We start from the raw sequence: 26391 nt of genomic DNA, 5'->3' as shown, positions 1-26391 counted from the left end.
CCAATGTCCGGGCTCACATTTGGCTTCTCCTCATAATGGGGGCCTTACAACTTTGAGCACCATGGATCATTGGTAGCACCTAATGAGGGTGGGGCATTGATCATATCTAACAGTCTTCTAGTATACCTTACGATTGTGTCATCTCAAAGCCCTATGAACATGCCATGTAAAACAAAGGGCTCCTTTTACACTACTAGAATACCATGCCATACAAATGCAATCTCTCATGCCTTGTTTGTTTGTATCCTGAAATGTGTTTATTTTTTTCTAGAGCTCCTCTTGCACTCCTCCTTAACTTAACTCCATCTTCAATCTAGCTATGTAGCCACCTCTAATTCTAACTTAACCAAACATGCGTGCACTTTGACTATATTCTTTGCTTTCCGTGTGCTACCGCATTAGTGCACTTATTCCTTACATGGGCTTAGCTCTCAAGTCAACTTAGAAAATATTCCAAAGACCATCATAAAAGTTTTTGGTTTCATCTTGCAACTAAGGCAAGAATTGAAATCTAACCCTCTCACCTAGGTGCTACCCTTGCCCTTGGAAGGGAGGTGCTAGTGATGACCTAAAAGGGAGCTCTTATGTAGGGCACAAGAACTAAGGTTTAGGAGAGAGAGAGAGAGAGAGAGAGAGAGAGAGAGAGCACTGAAAAGCATAGTTGGTAGTAGACTAAAGAGCCAAAGGCAAACAAGTTGCGAGAGAAGAAAAACACTTGAGATGAACTATGCGCACATGTGTGCATGTATGTGTTGACTACAAGGTTCAGATCAGTTTGAGGGGAAACACCACATGCACACGTGTGCATGTGTTTGTTGACTACAAGATGAGACTAGTATGAGGGGAGAAAAACAACCCATGTGACAATATCTAAGAATCTCACACCTCACATGATTTTGAGATAAAAAGCATCCAACAAAAACAAGGCCATGTAAAGAGAAATCATTGAGGAAATATTTAAATAATGCATGATCAGACGCTTTTTTTAATTGTAGTTTATTTTACTAGTTGCATGGTGTTTTTCCATACAATGAGTAGAAAGATACTCATTTTTGCAATTACCCATCCTTTGCAACAAGGACTAGCTATTAGGATGGATACAAAAGTACATATGATGGTTGAGAATGCAATTTCGGTAATCTTGATTACTATAAAACAAATTGGGCTTGTACTTTAAACATGACACCACCTATGTACTTTCCTCGAGAATGTTGCTAAGCACTCTTTGCTCCGTATGCATGATCCCAAATCATGTTCATGTGGTCATGCATGATTTACAACATAATTTGATATTAATAGACATATTGTGTTGCTTAGTTTCATCTAAGCAACAGAATTTGCAATGTATGCACTACCTTAAGACCATTTTCACGGCTAGAGGTTGATGAGTAGGGCAACTTTAAGTAATGCCCATTGTGCTTCCTTGCATGTTGAAACATCTGATTACAACTGAGACCAGGACTTAAGGGATGTAAGTAAACGGTGCAAACCATTCTTGTAGACGGCTCTAGTTCCCAAGAAGGTAGAGCAAGAAGGCCGTTACCCAAAATCGTTTGAGTGCTTCTGTTTTGATGGTAGGGCAAAAACCTTTAACAACGGAGTGGTAATGAGAAACCTTGAGGTTTGCATATGGCATGTAGCTTGCAAATGTGAGGCGCTCAAATCTCTGAGAAACCGACACAAACGTTGATGGGTTACTCATAGGTTGCTCCCGAGAGAGTTTCCAAGGCTCATAGATCCAACACCTTCCCATTCATCAACGCCTCCCAACTGTCCATCCAATCCGACCATTTCCTCATCCCAAAAGCCTGCTCCATCGCTATCTGCACAAACCACATTCGAGCAAGCCCTTCATGTAACATAGTATACAGATATAACAGGAGCGAGTAGACTTATGGTGACAGACGATAATCATGGTCAGTAGGCATCCGTGATAATCATAGTAAGTAGACATCCATGCTGTCGTTAGATCTTATCTTTCCCTGCACAAGAACCTCGCAATATCAAAAATCCAAAGATTGAAGCGTTGCCCTGTTGTTTTTTACATAGTTTTAGATTTTGCTAAATGTGTGGTTTCCACAAGATTGAAGAGCTTGTTAAAACGTTTTTTTGCTGTGACTATACCTCCGACAAGAAACCCAATCTGGAAGCATGTGAGTCCTAAGAGCGCACTAAACAAGGGGATGTATGCAGCTCCCAGGAGCTTTCTATACTTCGGTTACGCACTCTTACGATACTCTAAAGTATTCATATTGCTACTTCCTTTTCTTTTTGAAAGAAAATGGCTTTCCTGGCTACTTGTTTTCCTCTTGAAATTTCTTGACGGCTACTGATACAAGAGAAAATGTATTTCCTTCTGTTTTTTGTCTCCTGTATTAATCCTTTTTATATTGAAATGAGGGTTTTGTTTGAAGACTGTAGGTACAATGTCTTTTCTTTTCTACAAAAGAGGAGTGGGGCAAGGTTAAGAGTGAACTGTGGCATCGGGAAGGGAAGCTTAAGACCTACAATCACAAAGAAAAATCTTAAAGGACCTCAGTCTATTGGCTTGAATATTATGGCCCCAAAGCCTTGCACCCTTTGTAATTTTTCTTTATCATTATGGAATTGCCAATGCGACTGTTATTGCTCCAGAAGCCCTAATCGTTGGCTTTCCAAACTCAAACTCTCTATAGGCCAATCCAATCTAAATATTAATAGATATACAGTACGGTAACACATGCCTCCGTCTGCTCTCACCAACCAAGACTGAGAACACCAAATTTGAAAAAATGGCTATGATTTGATACATGCAAAAGAAGACCAATTTGTCAAGCATAAGAACTTGCCAAATACTCGCTTTTACGACAAAATCTATCGCAATAGATTTCTCCCAAATGCAACAAATCACACCAAAAAAGCACAAAACCTCACAGGAAATCATAAATCAGCTCCAAAGCTACTCAAACAGCTCCAAAACTGCATTGCCTAACCTGGTACAGTATTGCCTGCAGTAAGAACCATCATTTGCCTTGCAACTGCCATCACTTGCTCTAAACACTTTGCTAGGCTCTAAAACAACATCGCTGGCATCAAAAACAACTTCGCCAACATGATAGACAACATCACCGGCATCAAACCGCTTCATCAACATGGTAGACAGCATAACCAACAAGGTAGACATAATTGCTAGTTGGTAGACGGCACAACCGATACTTGAGCAACCACAAGCAACGAGAGGCGATGCATGTTTAAGTGGCAGCCACAATTTGCCTTGATACAGGCTTCAATGGCTTAGACCCGCGGAAAGAGAGTTCCAAAGATACATCACATCCTGATATCGAAGATGAGCAATGAGCGAAGCTTGATAACAATGGGTGAAAAATCAAATCGATCATGTGCACAAGGAACGTGACATACAAAACACCTACTTGAGATGATGATGTTCGCAAACTACAACATTACCACCGCCTAGAGAGCAGCATTTTGATATTGTGGCAAGTTGGAGATGCAAGGTATCTAGGCAACGATAACGACAACATTGACTATTGAGAAAACAAACACAACAATTGCCAAGTCCTCTAGAGCTGTCATGGAAGAGCAATAAGCCCAAACGAAACAAAGGAGATGGCATTGCAACAAGAATGATGACACGAGGAGCCACAAACAACACCACCTCCCCCGAAATGGAGACACCATATGCACAAGACGAGGGCAAGCATTCCAAGATGGACCAAAGGCACATGGCGATGGATGCCGAGGATGATTGCCACTATGGCACTTAAATGTAATGGATAGAATGACCATGCTACAATGGCACTTAAATGTAATGGATGCCGAGGATGATCGCCACAATGGCACTTAAATGTAATAGTCATGGGTAGACCATAGAATGTTAGAGATTGGCATTCCCTGACACGTGTCAGGTCGGACAGTTTCTGTACGGTCGGTCGCATTTAATGCCGACATGCATTATTTCATGTATTATTTGTGGCCTACTTATTGGTCTCAGTTTCCACACTTTTCCTTAGTTGTGTTCTCAAGTTTTCAGGCTACTGACCATGGAGATTGCCTTCAAGGTTCATGAAGTGTGAGATCTTCGAGGTGGAGACATACACAGACATACTCTCTTCACCCCTGCATATATCTGCATCCTTAATACTTATACAGCATTCTTCACTGCAGATTTTCTGCGTTTCATTCTCTCTCTCTCTCTCTCTCTCTCTCTCTCTCTCTCTCTCTCTCTCTCTCTCTATATATATATATATATATGTATATGTACATATATATATATATGTATATGTACATATACATATATATGTATATGTACATATACATATATGTATATATGTATATACATATATAGATGTATATATGTACATATACATATACATATATGTATATATGTACATATACATATACATATATGTATATATGTACATACATACATACATACATACATACATACATACATATATGTACATATATATGTATATGTACATATATATATATGTATATGTACATATACATATATGTATATATGTATATACATATATAGATGTATATATGTATATGTGAAGTGTGAGATCTTCGAGGTGGAGACATACACAGACATACTCTCTTCACCCCTGCATATATCTGCATCCTTAATACTTATACAGCATTCTTCACTGCAGATTTTCTGCGTTTCATTCTCTCTCTCTCTCTCTCTCTCTCTCTCTCTCTCTCTCTCTCTCTCTATATATATATATATATGTATATGTACATATATATATATATGTATATGTACATATACATATATGTATATATGTATATACATATATAGATGTATATATGTACATATACATATACATATATGTATATATGTACATATACATATACATATATGTATATATGTACATATATATATATATGTATATGTACATATATATATATGTATATGTACATATACATATATGTATATATGTATATACATATATAGATGTATATATGTACATATACATATACATATATGTATATACATACATACATACATACATACATACATATATATGTGTGTGTGTATATATATATATATACACACACACACACACACACACACACACACACAATAGTAACATAGCAACATGGAATGGGGAATAGGGAATGGGAACGGAAACAAAATAAAAAGGGGGGAGTTCCCATTCCGGGAATGGAGAGGAAATGGGACATTTTTAAAAAGGTAAATTTAAGACTTCTCCACAATTCATGAGTATTCAAACACATTCTATACATCATACTACCATTAAAAATAATAAACAATGCATCATATGGACCAATCAATGCTAAAGTAAGTACATTCAAAGTCTAAAGAGATAAGACTCAAGCCATAAATGTCCAAAGACTGAAATATATATCATAATACATATTATGAAAGAGCCGAGACCCAAGTGACAAGACCAATAGTAGATACATCATAGAAATATGAGAGTGGGGTCACACGTAGACCTACCAGACCTTTTAAATGTCAAGTACGTTGAGCTTGAGTGGTGTGATATGCTCTTTTTCCTTCTTACTTACTAAAATTATAGCCACCTTTACTTCGAAATGCAAGTAGAGACTATACGTGTGGCATGACTCTCAAGCCAATTTCTCAAAACAATGCTCAAAGATGGCAAGCCAAAATCACAAGCTACATCTACGAACAATCCCTACATGTGTTCCACCTAAACAGGTATCAAGAAGAAACAACCATTTATGACTTTGGGCTGTAAGAGAGATATGCACAATGTTGTGTGTGTATGTGTGTGAGAGAGAGAGAATGTATGTGTGCGCATGCGCATGCGCATGTGTGTGTGTAAGTATGTGAGACAACTAGAAGGCTGGTGAACAAGTTCCCAAGAAGGCCGATAGATGGTGCCCCACCAATTGATGGAGAAAACAAACATGTGGAATGTGGCATTCCAACAGTCCTCCAAGTTGGAACGTTCCTTGTAGGAGACATTGTCAAGAATGTGACAAGGAATGTTTCAAACAATAGGAAAATATTTCCAGTTCCTATCCATCAAAGCAACATTCCCTCATTCCAAGCCCCCATTCCCTCTATCCTTGTGGCTATGATTTAACTTTATAAGTCCTTTTGCTGTTCTAAATTTTCATCTTTTGGGATTTTTATCTAAAGTTGCCTTTTGGGTTCTACAAGAGCCAAAAAAATAGCCAATAATTATGGATTTTATTTAGGCCAGATCTTCAATGACTTGACTCACTCTTGATCTTTTTCACTCCACCACATTTGGAGCACACCTACCATCCAAAGCTTCTCCTACACCACAAGCAATGTCTCATTCCTTACTTTACAACACCAAAGAAAGCATGCATCTAAGTGTTATAAAGGAGATCAACAACTTGTATTTCAATTATGAACTACATTATAAGAAACGTGAACTTTCAACACTCCCATGGTAGCTCCATGTTCTCTCTTATTTGCAGCTTGAGCCCCCTTTTCTTGGACCAACATGAAGCAAGAGACAATTGTTGATTCCTATCTTAAGACCAAGTTCAAGTCATTCTCTATTAGTACCATACGAGGGTCATTCTCTCCACATCTTTCTAACTATGATGTCTCTTCCATTATGACCAAGTTCAAATCACTCTCTATTAGTACCACGTGAGGATCATTTCTCTCCACATATTTCTAACTATGATGTCTCTTCCATTATGATGCATCTTTCATTCTTCATAAAGTACTCAAGCACCTTGCCTTGCATGTCCTTCAACATCAAAATTGTTATAAGATCCGAGATACACGCTCAAGTTTCTTATATACTTAAAATATATATGATAAATATTATGCTAGCACAAAGAGAGAACAGATGAGAAGAAAAATGTAGAGAGAGAGAGAGAGAGAGAGATTGACAACACACTAGAGATTGGAAGATAGGCCAATCCTCCCCCTTGTGGAGTTATATTATTGACAAGGAGCAAGCTCCTCCGTTACACATAAACCAATTCTTACTTATAGATCTTAGAAACAAGATCACGGTTCCTTACACGATATACAACCGACTAACACTTACACAACTTGGAAGTTGACACCTTTTAATCCTTCTTGAGCCTCCTCTCCTACACAATATGTGTAGGACTCTCCTCTTGGAGCTTGATTTCAACAGCTCCACAGCACTTGATTTCAACAAAGCTTCTGCAACACTTGCACCTTCTCTTTTCCTCTTGGATGCATGAAAAGTGATGCTTCCTTCACCTCTTTCACACCCAAGAAGAGCCTCCTCTTTTATAAGCTTTCAAGAGCTTCTCTTCTTGGAGAGAGACTTGAGTGCCAAGATCGAAAAGATTGATCTTCATGCAAGATGTGGTTGTTCCAAGACCTACTCTGCAACACCAATATCGAAATCTCTCTCTATGTGTTGCTTGAATAAAAAAACGTTCAACACAAAAGATGTAGATCTCATGATTTTTGATAACCCACGCAAGCCATTTTTAGAGATCATCTTTCTATCGCGAGATATTTTAAAAATGGATTCACCATGTCGATTTTAAGAAAAACAGCTTTTTAAACTATACTCTTAACTTGTGGTCACGCAACCATCTTGAGCCATAGATAAGGAGAGTTCATTAGATTGCCTTGAGCCTCAACCTTAAGATTAAATTCCACACAAAAGCTTGTGTCATTTTGAACCTTAGAGAGAGAAAATCACTTCTCTCCTCACTTCCAAAGGATCATATCTCTGGTCTTTCTTAGTGAGAGAATTATCTCTCTTATATTTCTTAATTAAAGAAAAGACCTTAAACCTTGACTTGGACGCGAAAAGATGATCCCAAATAAATGCAATGCTCATTACACACAAGTAAACGTTTCCAGACATCCTCAGATGCACACATAAATACATAAACACAATGCTAATGTACTTCCTTTTCTTAGAACTCAATCCATCTTCATTTTGTCAGAGTGCAGCGGTGCGGAAGCGTAGGACTGAGAGAGAGAGAACGCAAAGAGAGAAGGGAGAGAAAGAGACAGTGTACACTGAAGATCTGCTGTATAAAGAATGCTGAATACAAAGATATACACGGGCGAAGTGCGCTGGACTGCGTGTCTCCACCTCGACGATGCGACCTGCTGTCCACCTCGAAGTCTGCTGCAGTCTGCACTGTCTGCTGTCTGAAATCTGCGAACAGAGACAGAGATCTGCACGGCACCGGTCTGTAATCTGCAACAGAGAATGATCGCCAGACTACTGAAAACGTCAGCAATAAATAGGCGAAAATCTGCCTGGAATGGGGCGCCAAAAAATGGCGCAGCCTGATAAAAATCAGCTACAGGCAGTCGGACTGCCACGTGGCAGTCCGACTGCACAGTCCGACTGTGCAGCTGGACTGTGCAGCTGCTGCCTGAAAACAGGCTATGATCTCTAACACCCCCTCTCAGAGCCTGGACAGGGCAGAAGCCTGAGGGATCTGGAATGTTGCCGAAGTAGAGCCTGAGGAAGCGCCTTCGTAAACAAATCCGCAAGATTATCCTCCGTCTTGCAATACTCCACAGTGATGGTCTCATCCAAAAGCTTTTCTCGGATGAAGTGGTACTGGATCTCAATGTGCTTCGTCCGGGCATGAAAAACAGGGTTCCTTGCCAAGGCAATGCAACTCTCATTGTCACATCACAGCAATGTAGGACGAGTCTGGGGGCACCCAAGCTCCTCCAACAATCTCCGAAGCCACACAACCTCGCATGTGGTGGAAGACGCGGCCCGATACTCCGCCTCAGTAGACGAAAGGGCTACCGTGGGCTGCTTCTTGCTACTCCAAGAAATAACACCTGCACCCAAAGTAAAGCAGTAACCTGTTGTAGACCGCCTGTGGTCCACGTCACCGGCCCAATCCGAGTCGCTCCAACCTGCAAGTACAAGATCTGACCCATCTGTCCCTGCGGGGTAATGAATCCCCAAATCAGACGTCCCCCTCAGATACCGAAGTATCCTCTGAGCAGCCTGCCAATGCACCGTCTTAGGTTCACTCATGAACCCTGCCAAGAGCCCAACAGCAAAACATAGATCAACCCTGGTGTTGAGAAGCCAAATCAAAGACCCTATCAACTGTCGATAGCGGGAAGCATCCGCCAAAGGAGAAGCTGAGTGGGAAGTGGCCTTCCAGTTCGGATCCATAGGAGTAGAGAGGGCCCGACAATCTTCCATCTCAAAAGACACCAAGAGCTCCTGAACATATCTCTGTTGGGAGAGAAAGATCCCCCTCTGAGACTGAAAAATCTCATGTCCTAAAAAGAAATGGAGTAGCCCCAAATCCGTCATCTCGAACGTCCGATGTAAAGCTGACTTTGTCTCTTGGACCTGCTGTGCATCATTACCTGTGACAATCAAATCATCAACATATAATACAAACAGCACACAACCATCCTCGGAAGTATGAACATACAGCTGCGGATCGGCCTTGGAGCGCCGATATCCCAACTGAGTCTGGAGGAACGAATCAATCTTCTCGTTCCAGGGATCGTGAATCAAGGAAGGTTCTATCATCTGGATATGAGGAGAACGGCATTTACAAACTGAAGTCTTCCACTGCCCTCTCTACTCTTCTTCTTACCTCACAGTCACAGTCTGAATTATGGCATGCTCGGTTTGGTCACCTGAACTATGACTATCTTCGGAAGGCGTCACGGGGACAGCTTGTTCGAGGGTTGCCGGATATAGTGGTGAGCCAGCAGCCATGTGTCTCCTGCATACGGGGGAAGCAGCATAGAGATGCCATTCCCCACACCGCTTCGCGGCGGTCTACTTCACCGATGGAGTTAGTATCTACGGATCTATGTGGCCCTATGAGGAATGAGTCCCTGCTTGGGAGCTCGTACTTCATGCTGATCGTGGATGACTATAGCAGGATGACATGGGCCTATTTTTTGGCACTAAAATCGGAAGCTTTCTCGCACTTCAAGGATTGGTTTCTCTTTGAGGAGAACCGATCAGGCCGGAAGTTGAAGACCTTGCGATCCGACAAGGGAGGTGAATTTGTCTCTAATGAATTTGCTCGATTTTGTGCAGATAGAGGAATTCACCAGGAGTTTGCCAATACGAATACTCCACAAGAAAATGGTATTCTCGAACGGAAGAACCGCAGTGTGATCGAGATGGCGCGCACCATGATGGAGCAGCGACAGACCCCCCAGGTTCTGTGGGCCGAGACTGTGGCTACTGCAGTTCATATCCTTAATCGATCTCCTACTTCGGCCGTGGAAGGGATGACTCCATTTGAGGCGTATTTTGGGTCGAAGCCAGATGTTTCTTACTTTCGGGTCTTTGGGTGTGATGCCTATGTTCACATTCCCAAAGCTCACCGTGACAAATTCGAAGCGGCTTCCCGCAAACAGGTATTTGTTGGCTACAGCTCCCAGTCCCAAGGCTAACGACTGCATGATCCCGTCAAGCGGGATGTATATACTAGCCGTGATGTGCGGTTTGTGGAGGTTCCGGCTTCTTCAACGGGTGAGGAGCATCCCGTTCTTGGAGAGCAGCCTCCTGGCTTTGGTTCTTCAGATGGGAAAGTCTACAGGTTGAAGAAGGCCCTGTATGGTCTCAAGCAGGCCCCGCGAGCTTGGAACGAGAAGATTGATTCGTTCCTCCAGACTCAGTTGGGATATCGGCGCTCCAAGGCCGATCCGCAGCTGTATGTTCACACTTCCGAGGATGGTTGTGTGCTGTTTGTATTATATGTTGATGATTTGATTGTCACAAATAATGATGCACAGCAGGTCCAAGAGACAAAGTCAGCTTTACATCGGACGTTCGAGATGACGGATTTGGGGCTACTCCATTTCTTTTTAGGACATGAGATTTTTCAGTCTCAGAGGGGGATCTTTCTCTCCCAACAGAGATATGTTCAGGAGCTCTTGGTGTCTTTTGAGATGGAAGATTGTCGGGCCCTCTCTACTCCTATGGATCCGAACTGGAAGGCCACTTCCCACTCAGCTTCTCCTTTGGCGGATGCTTCCCGCTATCGACAGTTGATAGGGTCTTTGATTTGGCTTCTCAACACCAGGGTTGATCTATGTTTTGCTGTTGGGCTCTTGGCAGGGTTCATGAGTGAACCTAAGACGGTGCATTGGCAGGCTGCTCAGAGGATACTTCGGTATCTGAGGGGGACGTCTGATTTGGGGATTCATTACCCCGCAGGGACAGATGGGTCAGATCTTGTACTTGCAGGTTGGAGCGACTCGGATTGGGCCGGTGACGTGGACCACAGGCGGTCTATAACAGGTTACTGTTTTACTTTGGGTGCAGGTGTTATTTCTTGGAGTAGCAAGAAGCAGCCCACGGTAGCCCTTTCGTCTACTGAGGAGGAGTATCGGGCCGCATCTTCCACCACATGCGAGGTTGTGTGGCTTCGGAGACTGTTGGAGGAGCTTGGGTGCCCCCAGACTCGTCCTACATTGCTGCGATGTGACAATGAGAGTTGCATTGCCTTGGCAAGGAACCCTGTTTTTCATGCCCGAACGAAGTACATTGAGATCCAGTACCACTTCATCCGAGAAAAGCTTCTGGATGAGACCATCACTGTGGAGTATTGCAAGACGGAGGATAATCTTGCGGATTTGTTTACGAAGGCGCTTCCGCAGGCTCTACTTCGGCAACATTCCAGATCCCTCAGGCTTCTGCCCTGTCCAGGCTCTGAGAGGGGGTGTCAGAGATCATAGCCTGTTTTCAGGCAGCAGCTGCAGGCAGCAGCTGCACAGTCCAGCTGCACAGTCGGACTGTGCAGTCGGACTGCCACGTGGCAGTCCGACTGCCTGCAGCCGATATTTATCTGGCTGCGCCATTTTTTGGCGCCCCATTCCAGGCAGATTTTCGCCTATTTTTTGCTGACGTTTTCAGCAGTCTGGCGATCATTCTCTGTTGCAGATTACAGACCGGTGCCGTGCAGATCTCTGTCTCTGTTCGCAGATTTCAGACAGCAGACAGTGCAGACTGCAGCAGACTTCGAGGTGGACAGCAGGTCGCATCGTCGAGGTGGAGACACGTAGTCCAGGGCACTGCGCCCGTGTATATCTTTGTATTCAGCATTCTTTATACAGCAGATCTTCAGTGTAACCTGTCTCTTTCTCTCCCTTCTCTCTCTGCATTCTCTCTCTCTCAATCCTACGCTTCCGCACCGCTGCACTCTGACATGGTGTCAAATCACCATTCAGGAAGGCCGACTTCACATCCAGCTGATAAACAGGCCATCTCCTATCGCCAGCCAAAGCAAGAACAGCTCTAATGGTTGCCATACGAGCTGTAGGGGCAAAGGTGTCATGACAGTCAATCCCTGGGCGCTGGGCAAAACCCTTAGCAACAAGGCGAGCCTTGTGCTTATCCAAAGTACCATCACTGAGATATTTGGTCTTGAAGACCCACTTGACTCCAATCACCTTCTTCTTCGGGGGGCGTGGCACAAGTGACCAAGTGCCATTCCTCTCAATAGCCTCCAACTCAGCGTCCATAGCTTTCTTCCATGGAGCGGACTGTAAAGCCTCCTTCACGGAGGTGGGCTCTCGATCCTGCATAACTCGGAACATCAAACCATAATTGGAGCACACAAGCTCCGAAGAATGCGCCTGGTGCCTCCGTGAACGCCGCGGACCATCCTGCGGTCCCCACTCCTCAGGAACCCCCTCGATCCCTGAATCACGGAGTGTGTCACGGGCCCAGCGAGGAGGAGGCCGAACCTCCCCTCGTCGTTCTCCATCAGTAGAAGACTCTGGAATGTCCACCGGTGGTAACTCCTCAGAAGGATCCGGTGGAACAGTAGACTCTGTGTCAGAAACAGAATCATAATCAAACGGCACAGGCTCCAGTGGAACTGTAGAAGGAGCCAAACTCTACCCTGGATCTCCAAGAACGGGATGCTCCTCACCCGTTGAAGAAGCCGGAACCTCCACAAACCGCACATCACGGCTAGTATATACATCCCGCTTGACGGGATCATACAGTCGGTAGCCTTGGGACTGGGAGCTGTAGCCAACAAATACCTGTTTGCGGGAAGCCGCTTCGAATTTGTCACGGTGAGCTTTGGGAATGTGAACATAGGCATCACACCCAAAGACCCGAAAGTAAGAAACATCTGGCTTCGACCCAAAATACGCCTCAAATGGAGTCATCCCTTCCACGGCCGAAGTACGAGATCGATTAAGGATGTGGACTGCAGTAGCCACAGCCTCGGCCCACAGAACCTGAGGGGTCTGTCGGTGCTCCATCATGGTGCGCGCCATCTCGATCACACTGCGGTTCTTCCGTTCTAGAATACCATTTTCTTGAGGAGTATTAGTATTGGCAAACTCCTGGTGAATTCCTCTATCTGCACAAAACCGAGCAAATTCATTAGAGACAAATTCACCTCCCTTGTCGGATCGCAAGGTCTTCAACTTCCGGCCTGATCGGTTCTCCTCAAAGAGAAGCCAATCCTTGAAGTGCGAGAAAGCTTCTGATTTTAGTGCCAAAAAGTAGACCCATGTCATCCTGCTATAGTCATCCACGATCAGCATGAAGTACCAGCTCCCACGCAGGGACTCATTCCTCATAGGGCCACATAGATCCGTAGATACTAACTCCATCGGTGAAGTAGACCGCCGCGAAGCGCTGTGGGGAATGGCATCTCTATGCTGCTTCCCCCGTATGCAGGAGACACATGGCTGCTGGCTCACCACTATATCCGGCAACCCTCGAACAAGCTGTCCCCGTGACGCCTTCCGAAGATAGTCATAGTTCAGGTGACCAAACCGAGCATGCCATAATTCAGACTGTGACTGTGAGGTAAGAAGAAGAGTAGAGAGGGCAGTGGAAGACTTCAGTTTGTAAATGCCGTTCTTCTCATATCCCGATGATAGAACCTTCCTTGATTCACGATCAAGGACTCGCACTGTAGAACTGTCAAACTCCACCAAAAGACCAAGGGAGCAAATCTTATGGACTGAAAGGAGATGGTACCCCAATCCTGGTACATGCAAAACCTCTGAAGTATGGGTGCCACCTCGTCCATCCGGAATAAGCTGCATCTTACCCCGACCTGCAATAGAAACAGAAGAGCTGTCTCCAATGAGAACCTGCCCACGCGAAGGTCGCAGCTGGGCAACACCATCTGATGAAGGAGTCATGTGCCGTGAGGCACCACTATCAATAATCCACTCTCGAGATTGGGAAGCCGCCATCGCAGCATCAGAAGCACTCGGTGAAGCGTCCTCAATGACAACTAGATGTAGAAATGCAGCTGATGAGGGTGCAGCCACCGTTCCAGAATCCTTGGTTTCCTTCTTCTTGGTGTCCTTCGAGTCTTTGTCAGGGCAATCCTTCTTCCAATGGCCAGTCTTTCCACAAATATGGCATGTGGAGTCTTTGTCCTTGTTCTTCTCCTTGTCCTTCTTGGACTTGTTATCCCCCTTCTTCTTCTTTTGGTCCTTCCCCTTCTTCTGAGAGGCTTGACCTGTCAACGCCTCCGTCTTGGAAGCATTCTGTCCCTTTAACTGTTCCTCTTGGTCCAAGACCATAGGAACCAACTCCTCCCACCGAAGAGTAGACTCTCGCCCCGAAGCAATAAGGGCAGAGTAGAACGTACCGAATCGTGGCGGCAACTGGGACAAAAGTGTAATCGCCATGTCTTCGGAGGAGATCGGCTTCCCCGCATTCTGAACCTGCATCTGTAGCTGCCTTAGCTTGTTAATGTGTTCCCTTAGCGAAGAAGACTTATTGACGGACAAGGTCCGCATCTGTACCTCCAAAGAAACCCTCTTCATCAGGGTCATCCGATTGTACATTTGATCAAGCTCCAGCCATATCTCACGAGCCACCGTCAAGTGCTCGATGTGAGCGATCACGGCTGTAGTTCATGATAGAAAGAGAAAGGATCGAATCCTGGCATTCAGTTTGTCCCAATGAGACTGGGCCCTGGCCAACTCCGCACGAGCATCGGAAGAGAGTTTGGACTCATCTCTTACCGAAGGCCGGTCAATATCTTCCTGAACCAACTCCGCCAAATCATAGGACTCCAGTATGGCCAACATCATAACGCGCCAAATCCGGTAGTTGTCGCCGTCGAGCTTCTGATCTGTAGGAAGAGCCGGTAGGACAGGCACCTTCCGGTCCATAATCGCCTGGAACTCCAAGTCCATCTCTGTAGACATCTTCACCTGCAATGCCTTCTCAAACGCAAAAGCAGCCCCCTCTGACTGGGTAAACTCAGCCTGCTAAGGCTCTTCAGCGTCCCGAAGCTCCTTCACCCGCCGGAGGCGATGAAAAAGCAAAACCTGCACTTTTAGGTTGAAAACTCAAACTTTCTCCGCGTCAAACAGCAGTAAACAGCAGCAAATCCACCACCTGTACTCCTTTCCTGTGCGCCCACACTCGTTTCAGCCTTGTTCCAAGGCGCAGCCCTCCTGTCTGCCCTTAAACGCAAAAAAACGCAAATTTGTGTCGCGATGGAAACTCCTCTTCAGGTTGATTCTGCGCTCAGTCAGCCCTCAAACACTGCTCTGATACCATGTCAGAGTGCAGCGGTGTGGAAGCGTAGGACTGAGAGAGAGAGAACGCAGAGAGAGAAGGGAGAGAAAGAGACAGTGTACACTGAAGATCTGCTGTATAAAGAATGCTGAATACAAAGATATACACGGGCGCAGTGCGCTGGACTGCGTGTCTCCACCTCGACGATGCGACCTGCTGTCCACCTCGAAGTCTGCTATAGTCTGCACTGTCTGTTGTCTGAAATCTGCGAACAGAGACAGAGATCTGCACGGCACCGGTCTGTAATCTGCAATAGAGAATGATCGCCAGACTGCTGAAAACGTCAGTAAAAAATAGGCGAAAATCTGCCTGAAATGGGGCGCCAAAAAATGGCGCAGCCTGATAAAAATCAGCTGCAGCCAGTCGGACAGATGCGGACCTTGTCCGTCAATAAGTCTTCTTCGCTAAGGGAACACATTAACAAGCTAAGGCAGCTACAGACGCAGGTTCAGAATGCGGGGAAGCCGATCTCCTCCGAAGACATGGCGATCACACTATTGTCCCAGTTGCCGCCACGATTCGGTACATTTTACTCTGCCCTTATTGCTTCGGGGCGAGAGTCTACTCTTCGGTGGGAGGAGTTGGTTCCTATGGTCTTGGACCAAGAGGAACAGTTAAAGGGACAGAATGCTTCCAAGACGGAGGCGTTGACAGGTCAAGCCTCTCAGAAGAAGGGGAAGGACCAAAAGAAGAAGAAGGGGGATAACAAGTCCAAGAAGGACAAGGAGAAGAACAAGGACAAAGACTCCACATGCCATATTTGTGGAAAGACTGGCCATTGGAAGAAGGATTGCCCTGACAAAGACTCGAAGGACACCAAGAAGAACAAAACCAAGGATTCTGGAGCGGTGGCTGCACCCTCATCAGCTGCATTTCTACATCTAGTTGTCATTGAGGACGCTTCCCCGAATGCTTCTGATGCTGCGATGGCGGCTTCCCAATCTCGAGAGTGGATTATTGATAGTGGTGCCTCACGGCACATGACTCCTTCATCAGATGGTGTTGCCCAGCTGCGACCTTCGCGTGGGCAGGTTCTCATTGGAGACAGCTCTTCAGTTTCTATTGCAGGTCGGGGTAAGATGCAGCTTATTCCGGATGGACGAGGTGGCACCCATACTTCAGAGGTTTTGCATGTACCAGGATTGGGGTACCATCTCCTTTCAGTCCATAAGATTTGCTCCCTTGGTCTTCTGGTGGAGTTTGACAGTTCTACAATGCGAGTCCTTGATCGTGAATCGAGGAAGGTTCTATCATGTGGATATGAGGAGAACGGCATTTACAAACTGAAGTCTTCCACTGCCCTCTCTACTCTTCTTCTTACCTCACAGTCACAGTCTGAATTATGGCATGCTAGGTTTGGTCACCTGAACTATGACTATCTTCGGAAGGCGTCACGGGGACAGCTTGTTCGAGGGTTGCCGGATATAGTGGTGAGCCAACAGCCATGTGTCTCCTGCATACGGGGGAAACAGCATAGAGATGCCATTCCCCACACCGCTTCGCGGCGGTCTACTTCACCGATGGAGTTAGTATCTACGGATCTATGTGGCCCTATGAGGACTGAGTCCCTCCTTGGGAGCTCGTACTTCATGCTGATCGTGGATGACTATAGCAGGATGACATGGGCCTACTTTTTGGCACTAAAATCAAAAGCTTTCTCGCACTTCAAGGATTGGCTTCTCTTTGAGGAGAACCGATCAGGCCGGAAGTTGAAGACCTTGCGATCCGACAAGGGAGGTGAATTTGTCTCTAATGAATTTGCTCGGTTTTGTGCAGATAGAGGAATTCACCAAGAGTTTGCCAATACGAATACTCCACAAAAAAATGGTATTCTCGAACGGAAGAACCGCAGTGTGATCGAGATGGCACGCACCATGATGGAGCACCGACAGACCCCCCAGGTTCTGTGGGCCGAGGCTGTGACTACTGCAGTCCACATTCTTAATCGATCTCCTACTTCGGCCGTGGAAGAAATGACTCCATTTGAGGCGTATTTTGGGTCGAAGCCAAATGTTTCTTACTTTCGGGTCTTTGGGTGTGATGCCTATGTTCACATTCCCAAAGCTCACCGTGACAAATTCGAAGCGGCTTCCCGCAAACAGGTATTTGTTGGCTACAGCTCCCAGTCCCAAGGCTACCGACTCTATGATCCCGTCAAGCGGGATGTATATACTAGCCGTGATGTGCGGTTTGTGGAGGTTCCGGCTTCTTCAACGGGTGAGGAGCATCCCGTTCTTGGAGATCCAGGGGAGAGTTTGGCTCCTTCTACACTTCCACTGGAGCCTGTGCCGTTTGATTATGATTCTGTTTCTGATACAGAGTCTACTGTTCCACCGGATCCTTCTGAGGAGTTACCACCGGTGGACATTCCAGAGTCTTCTACTGATGGAGAACGACGAGGGGAGGTTCGGCCTCCTCCTCGCTGGGCCCGTGACACACTCCGTGATTCAGGGATCGAGGGGGTTCTTGAGGAGTGGGGACCGCAGGATGGTCCGCGGCGGTCACGGAGGCACCAGGCGCATTCTTCGGAGCTTGTGTGCTCCAATTATTGTTTGATGTCCCGAGTTATGCAGGATCGAGAGCCCACCTCCGTGAAGGAGGCTTTACAGTCCGCTCCATGGAAGAAAGCTATGGAAGCTGAGTTGGAGGCTATTGAGAGGAATGGCACTTGGTCACTTGTGCCACGCCCCCCGAAGAAGAAGGTGATTGGAGTCAAGTGGGTCTTCAAGACCAAATATCTCAGTGATGGTACTTTGGATAAGCACAAGGCTCGCCTTGTTGCTAAGGGTTTTGTTGTGCATCATTACCTGTGACAATCAAATCATCAACATATAATACAAACAGCAAACAACCATCCTCGGAAGTGTGAACATACAACTGCGGATCGGCCTTGGAGCGCCGATATCCCAACTGAGTCTAGAGGAACGAATCAATCTTCTCGTTCCAAGCTCGCGGGGCCTGCTTGAGACCATAGAGGGCCTTCTTCAACCTATAGACTTTCCCATCTGAAGAACCAAAGCCAGGAGGCTGCTCAACGTAGATCTCCTCCTTCAAATCACCATTCAGGAAGGCCGACTTCACATCCAGCTGATAAACAGGCCATCTCCTATGGCCAACCAAAGCAAGAACAGCTCTAATGGTTGCCATACGAGCTGTAAGGGCAAAGGTGTCATGACAGTCAATCCCTGGGCGCTGGGCAAAACCCTTAGCAACAAGGCGAGCCTTGTGCTTATCCAATGTACCATCACTGAGATATTTGGTCTTGAAGACCCACTTGACTCCAATCACCTTCTTCTTCGGGGGGCGTGGCACAAGTGACCAAGTGCCATTCCTCTCAATAGCCTCCACCTCAGCTTCCATAGCTTTCTTCCATGGAGCGGACTGTAAAGCCTCCTTCACGGAGGTGGGCTCTCGATCCTGCATAACTCGGGACATCAAACAATAATTGGAGCACACAAGCTCCGAAGAATGCGCCTGGTGCCTCCGTGACCGCCGCGGACCATCCTACGGTCCCCACTCCTCAGGAACCCCCTCGATCCCTGAATCACGGAGTGTGTCACGGGCCCAGCGAGGAGGAGGCCGAACCTCCCCTCGTCGTTCTCCATCAGTAGAAGACTCTGGAATGTCCACCGGTGGTAACTCCTCAGAAGGATCCGGTGGAATAGTAGACTCTGTATCAGAAACAGAATCATAATCAAACGGCACAGGCTCCAGTGGAAGTGTAGAAGGAGCCAAACTCTCCCCTGGATCTCCAAGAACGGGATGCTCCTCACCCGTTGAAGAAGCCGGAACCTCCACAAATCGCACATCACGGCTAGTATATACATCCCGCTTGACGGGATCATAGAGTCGGTAGCCTTGGGACTGGGAGCTGTAGCCAACAAATACTTGTTTGCGGGAAGCCGCTTCGAATTTGTCACGGTGAGCTTTGGGAATGTGAACATAAGCATCACACCCAAAGACCCAAAAGTAAGAAACATCTGGCTTCAACCCAAAATACGCCTCAAATGGAGTCATCCCTTCCACGGCCGAAGTACGAGATCGATTAAGAATGTGGACTGCAGTAGCCACAGCCTCGGCCCACAGAACCTGGGGGGTCTGTCGGTGCTCCATCATGGTGCGTGCCATCTCGACCACACTGCGGTTCTTCCGTTCGAGAATACCATTTTCTTGTGGAGTATTCGTATTGGCAAACTCTTGGTGAATTCCTCTATCTGCACAAAACCGAGCAAATTCATTAGAGACAAATTCACCTCCCTTGTCGGATCGCAAGGTCTTCAACTTCCGGCCTGATCGGTTCTCCTCGAAGAGAAGCCAATCCTTGAAGTGCGAGAAAGCTTCTGATTTTAGTGCCAAAAAGTAGGCCCATGTCATCCTGCTATAGTCATCCACGATCAGCATGAAGTACGAGCTCCCACGCAGGGACTCAGTCCTCATAGGGCCACATACATCTGTAGATACTAACTCCATCGGCGAAGTAGACCGCCCCGAAGCGGTGTGGGGAATGACATCCCTATGCTGCTTCCCCCTTATGCAGGAGACACATGGCTGCTGGCTCACCACTATATCCGGCAACCCTCGAACAAGCTGTCCCCGTGACGCCTTCCGAAGATAGTCATAGTTCAGGTGACCAAACCTAGCATGCCATAATTCAGACTGTGACTGTGAGGTAAGAAGAAGAGTAGAGAGGGCAGTGGAAGACTTCAGTTTGTAAATGCCGTTCTCCTCATATCCACATGATAGAACCTTCCTCGATTCACGATCAAGGACTCGCACTGTAGAACTGTCAAACTCCACCAGAAAACCAAGGGAGCAAATCTTATGGATTGAAAGGAGATGGGACCCCAATCCTGGTACATGCAAAACCTCTGAAGTATGGGTGCCACCTCGTCCATCCGGAATAAGCTGCATCTTACCCCGACCTGCAATAGAAACAGAAGAGCTGTCTCCAATGAGAACCTGCCCACGCGAAGGTCGCAGCTGGGCAACACCATCTGATGAAGGAGTCATGTGCCGTGAGGCACCACTATCAATAATCCACTCTCGAGATTGGGAAGCCGCCATCGCAGCATCAAAAGCATTCGGGGAAGCGTCCTCAATGACAACTAGATGTAGAAATGCAGCTGATGAGGGTGCAGCCACCGCTCCAGAATCCTTGGTTTTCTTCTTCTTGGTGTCCTTCGAGTCTTTGTCAGGGCAATCCTTCTTCCAATGGCCAGTCTTTCCACAAATATGGCATGTGGAGTCTTTGTCCTTGTCCAATTCCTTGTCCTTCTTGGACTTGTTATCCCCCTTCTTCTTCTTTTGGTCCTGCCCTTCTTCTGAGAGGCTTGACCTGTCAACGCCTCCGTCTTGGAAGCATTCTGTCCCTTTAACTGTTCCTCTTGGTCCAAGACCATAGGAACCAACTCCTCCCACAGAAGAGTAGACTCTCGCCCCGAAGCAATAAGGGCAGAGTAAAATGTACCGAATCGTGGCGGCAACTGGGACAATAGTGTGATCGCCATGTCTTCGGAGGAGATCGGCTTCCCCGCATTCTGAACCTGCATTTGTAGCTGCCTTAGCTTGTTAATGTGTTCCCTTAGCGAAGAAGACTTATTGACGGACAAGATCCGCATCTGTACCTCCAAAGAAACCCTCTTCATCAGGGTCATCCGATTGTACATTTGATCAAGCTCCAGCCATATCTCACGAGACACCGTCAGGTGCTCGATGTGAGCGATCACGGCTGTAGTGCATGATAGAAAGAGAAAGGATCGAATCCTGGCATTCAATTTGTCCCAATGAGACTGAGCCCTGGCCAACTCCGCACGAGCATCGGAAGAGAGTTTGGACTCATCTCTTACCGAAGGCCGGTCAATATCTTCATGTACCAACTCCGCCAAATCATAGGACTCCAGTATGGCCAACATCATAACGCGCCAAATGCGGTAGTTGTCGCCGTCGAGCTTCTGATCTGTAGGAAGAGCCGATAGGACAGGCACCTTCCGGTCCATAATCGCCTGGAACTCCAAGTCCATCTCTGTAGACATCTTCACTTGCAATGCCTTCTCAAACGCAAAAGCAGTCCCCTCTGACTGGGTAAACTCAGCCTGCTAAGGCTCTTCAGCGTCCCGAAGCTCCTTCACCCGCCGAAGGCGATGAAAAAGCAAAACCTGCACTTTTAGGTTGAAAACTCAAACTTTCTCTGCGTCAAACAGCAGTAAACAGCAGCAAATCCTGTGCGCCCACACTCGTTTCAGCCTTGTTCCAAGGCGCAGCCTTCCTGTCTGCCCTTAAACGCAAAAAACGCAAATTTGTGTCGCGATGGAAACTCCTCTTCAGGTTGATTCTGCACTCAGTAAGCCCTCAAACACTGCTCTGATACCATGTCAGAGTGCAACGGTGCGGAAGCGTAGGACTGAGAGAGAGAGAACGCAGAGAGAGAAGGGAGAGAAAGAGACAGTGTACACTGAAGATCTGCTGTATAAAGAATGCTGAATACAAAGATATACACGGGCGCAGTGCGCTGGACTGCGTGTCTCCACCTCGACGATGCGACCTGCTGTCCACCTCGAAGTCTGCTGCAGTCTGCACTGTCTGCTGTCTGAAATCTGCGAACAGAGACAGAGATCTGCACGGCACCGGTCTGTAATCTGCAACAGAGAATGATCGCCAGACTGCTGAAAACGTCAGCAAAAAATAGGCGAAAATCTGCCTGGAATAGGGCGCCAAAAAATGGCGCAGCCTGATAAAAATCAGCTGCAGGCAGTCGGACTGCCACGTGGCAGTCCGACTGTGCAGCTGGACTGTGCAGCTGCTGCCTGAAAACAGGCTATGATCTCTGACACATTTATGTGTAACTCTTAGGTTCTTATGTACACTCTTACACTTGGCAAACACTTCTTTCCCCCTTCATAACTTGTAATGCCTGTACCAGATATCCCCATCACAGTGCTTTGATCACCCCATTAAGTGATGCACTAAGAATACCGGTTTCTAAATGGTCTCATGACCATGCTAAATCATCATCAACACTTTTAAAAAAATGAGTCATTAATTTATTGATATAAACTTATTAAATAAAAAATGTGTAATAAGCAATCAATTTAGTGACAAAAATGCTGCCGAGAGGAGGAGCTTGCTTCTTTCTCACCTTCAAGATCAAGTTGAGAGAGAAGGTGCTTTTCCACTTAGTTACTAGTATGTATAGAAGGTGGTTGTTCTTTGTGTTCAACATGAACTTTTCTCCCTTTGTGTATAGACCATCTCCTTTGCATTCTTACATGTGGGCGAATAAGTGAAAACCCCCCAAATAGAGGCATTACCCATGCGGAAGCCCACTACATTGCGTGTCCCAACACCGATCTTATATAGTATTGTGTTTTGTAATTTGGATGCTTGACTAGTCAAAAACCCTATTGGCCGTGAAACCCCTTGTATTGTATGTATGGAGTATTTATCTACTTCACGAATGGTACTGATGGGCTCCATTGTCCTCTTCATCATCGAGCACAACTGTCCATCAGCACAACCCACTATTGCCCCCACACCTACTCCATATTGAATCTTGTTGCTTAGGAGCTGCACACTAATGTCAATTGCTTGAAATGCAAGTTTTCCACCTGCCAAATCATCAGTCACCCCCGAGGGCTAGACTGCTGCATCTTCAACCTCCTGATACTACATTGCTGTCCGGCATCGGCATCGAGTTTTGGCTGCCGTCACACATCTAGGATCTGTTCGAGTGCCGTAGCACTTGTTCTTGCTGTGTGCAGCATCTATAACCCAACTTTCAGCCCTTGCACAACCAAGACCACCTACCTCAGTGAGCGTACGTAACCCATGTACTCCACCCTTTTCTTAGAGCCTCAAGTTGGCACACCTCTTGAAATTGGCACCAATCCCACATCCATTGTATTTCTTACCTCGTAGGGCAAAGCACGTTGTACTTAGCCTTCCATTCTTATTCATTTCCATAGCAGAATTCAGTTTTTTTTTCTCAAGTTTGTGCTCTTCGTGCTTATGTTCAGCCCTGTTGTCTTCATAATGAGCCTCAATGAAATCCTTCTTGTCAAGGTCAAATTCATCAACTTAACATCTTTCATTAACAAATAAAGTTATGACTAATGAGCACCGCTAAATTCAGCTAGAAGAAGGCTAGGCAATATCAAGGTAAACTAACCTAAACTAGGGCAAGGATGGGCTAATCAGTACATGCAATGAAAATGCACTTCTGGTTAGATAGCCTTTGGTTTAAATCTAGCTCAAAGAGAAGCAAAACACTTTCAAATTGATTTGTGACTAAGCATAGCAGATCCTTGAATACAAGTAAAAAAGTAGAAACCTAACCTTGATAACCATGGTGAAACTATCTCAAGAGATGGATGAAAAACAAAACCAAAAGCATCACGAAGTGTAACTATGGTTCCTACTGTAAGAATTGTGCAACCATCTTGCAAAAACACATACATTGCCTTGCTTAACTTATATATGGAGAAGACATGACCTCAAAGTTACCGACCAACAATTTCATGAGCTCCTTGACGCTAGGGTAACAATGGCAATAAAGTTGCACTTTTGAGATCCTAACAAGACAGTGGTAGGCCAAACACCTTTGCAAGTTGCATGTTAATGTATGCTTTGATGGACAGAACATTCACATGAAACATCAAATGCATTTGCATCTATATATAACTGGCATGGCACATCAAGTACATTTGAATATGCCTAAACCAATGCTCTTCCTCAATCAATGTACTTCCAAAAGGCTGCCAACTTAGATAATTTTCCAATCAAGCTGCAACTAATGTATCCAACACAGATAGCTTACAGTGAAACCATCTTAGTTTCCTATGCATATGGGCTCACAAATGATGCAATGTGTATGACAAAGATGATCGCATCTCACAACCGGTAGACTAGTAGGAAACACGAGTTCTTTTTATCAAATCGACAAAAGAACATCATCTAGAATGCTACTAGAGGCTAGGAGTCAATTAAGTCTTATTTTGGTCCACTATGCTGTCTGGTTGGCACTTATCAACCTAATGCAATGGATGCATGCAAGACTTGGAGTGATCCTAGGCTGGTCCAATTGGGATGACTCTCAGCTGGTCCATCTAACAGTAATCCAACTCAGCCAATCAACTTCTACCAATATCATTTCTACAACTTGACTGCCAACCCCTAAGTTTCTGTACACCATTAGGTTTGCCCCAATAATTGCTATTAACAAAGTAAAAGATCACTGTGCACAAGATGCACTGCAAATCTTCTTTCCTGCATCTGAAAACAGGGGCATGCATTGTTCACTCACAGTGGTTATAAATGACTTGGGTTTTATGATGGAAGGATGCCATCCCAACATGTGGCCGGGTACTGGGATCATCTCCAAGGACAAGCAGATGCCTGGACCTCTTGAGATCGCGACCTTCTGCAAGAAAATGGTAGGTAGATCCACATGAATAAAAAAAATCCAGGAATGGGAGCACAAGAAGTTTTAGATCAATTCCCACAATAATTATTGCAAATTACAACATCATGAGCTTCTCTGAGGGAGGAATTGGATACCTAGCTAGTAACTGGGGTAGGGGGTTGTCAGCTCAGGATGGGGGCTGCCAAACCCCTGCCACTTAGCACACTGAGCTAGGTATGTGGTGCCTCGCAAGCAGAAGCCTGTGATGTTGAACATTACATGAAATAACAAGGGAAAAGAAACTCTTCTCCCACATGGGAAAATGTGTAAAACATATTGTGAAGGTTTGCATGAAAAGATTACCAGGAATGGGGAAGCATGATCCCCCCTTGCTCAATTCAGTTTCATGAAGAAATAAAAAATGACAGCTCTTTTGACAAATTTTAGAGGAAATGAGCAAACAAGAATGTTTGATGTGTAGCCAAACGTATGGGTATACCTTGGGTGAGCCTGTGCCTGCGTACTTTTGTAATCTTCTTTCTGTTCCGCTCCTCCTCAGAAGAGGAATAGGACTTTAGCTTTGATAGTCTCTGACTAACCAAGCTATCACGCACACTTACATTGACTGCTACTGCTGATTCGATGGAGCTATTTGCGATTTCTTCATCAGCATCACGATCGTCTTTCTCTTTTATACCTCTTTTAAGACGATCTCCGGCCTCGCTTGCTGCCTGATGTCAATCTATCAGAAGGACGGAGTTAAAGGGAATCATCAAGAAGGTGGAGAGAAGAGCAAGGGGAGCACGCACAGATGTAATGGGATGCTTATCGGTAGCGGAGGAGACCAGCTTCTTCCTACTGAGAAAGTCCACGAGTGATGCCTGAGAGACCTTGTTGCTTGTTCTGGTTCAGTTAGGAAGTTGAATTAGGTACAAATTAAAAACACGATGTGATTGAAGGAAGAGGAAGAGGCACAGAGAGAGAGAGAGAGAGATAGAACCTGTGATCAGAGGAGAAGAGCGAAACGATCGACCTCTGCCCGCACTGCCGCATTTTGCCTGCTATTATGACTGGCTGGCAGCTGCACGCACACCGCTCTCTCAGACTCTCTCTCTCTCTCTCTTTCTCTCTGTGTCTCTGTCTGTCTGTGTTTCACTTCTTCCCGCCAAAACGTTCTAAATTTCCACGATGTAGGATTAGGACATGGGATACGAGTATTTCATCTGCCGCTTAACGAGAGGTGGGGGGCGGGTGCCACGTGGCAGTCCCCACCTCCCCTCATGTCTACGGTAAGAGGGGGTCTTTAAGGAGGGGAGAGTGGTGATCGACGGCCCCCTTTTTGCCCCCATCACATCCGATCATCTAGGCCGTCGATCACCGTTGACTGCGAAATTCAATCGTGGGAATGTCTTGTCGCCCGGCTCCGCGCGTGCCCTGCTTCGAATCTGCCCGGCCCCGAAAATGTCCGGACTCGCGCGTAGCCTCCTC

The 26391-nt window shown here is 45.9% G+C and overlaps 1 protein-coding gene across 3 annotated transcripts; it reads right to left on the bottom strand.

Annotated features, from left to right (window-relative positions):
* Nucleotides 1–995: 995 nt before the first annotated feature.
* On the bottom strand, nt 996–26080 carry LOC148028049 (RNA-binding protein). 3 transcript variants are annotated; one of them, XM_087689743.1, is made up of 5 exons: nt 25904–26080; nt 25713–25806; nt 25403–25634; nt 24805–24921; nt 996–1823 (listed from the first exon to the last, which is right to left on the bottom strand). In XM_087689743.1, the coding sequence occupies exons 1-5, from the start codon at nt 25954–25956 to the stop codon at nt 1699–1701; spliced, it is 621 nt and encodes a 206-aa protein (XP_087545869.1). In that variant the 5' UTR covers nt 25957–26080; the 3' UTR covers nt 996–1698. The 3 variants fall into 3 exon arrangements, with proteins under 3 accessions (XP_087545869.1, XP_087545870.1, XP_087545871.1); XM_087689744.1 differs by having other exon boundaries at nt 24805–24918; XM_087689745.1 differs by lacking the exon at nt 24805–24921.
* Nucleotides 26081–26391: the final 311 nt, after the last annotated feature.

Source organism: Lygodium microphyllum, chromosome 12, assembly GCF_053477565.2.
Source record: "Lygodium microphyllum isolate KBCC chromosome 12, Lygodium_microphyllum_v1.1.10, whole genome shotgun sequence".
Classification (NCBI taxonomy): Eukaryota; Viridiplantae; Streptophyta; class Polypodiopsida; order Schizaeales; family Lygodiaceae; genus Lygodium; species Lygodium microphyllum.
This window is presented reverse-complemented; position numbering and strand designations above follow the sequence as displayed.

What these genes read in the sequence shown, in the direction of transcription:
- LOC148028049 (XM_087689743.1), bottom strand. Translation starts at nt 25,956, where the DNA reads ATGCGGCAGTGCGGGCAGAGGTCGATCGTTTCGCTCTTCTCCTCTGAT. An exon ending in ATAAGCATCCCATTACATCT is followed by an intron (nt 25,635 to 25,712) that starts GTGCGTGCTCCC and finishes GATTGACATCAG; the next exon opens with GCAGCAAGCGAGGCCGGAGA. An exon ending in CCAAGTCATTTATAACCACT is followed by an intron (nt 1,824 to 24,804) that starts GTGAGTGAACAA and finishes TGGTTTGTGCAG; the next exon opens with ATAGCGATGGAGCAGGCTTT.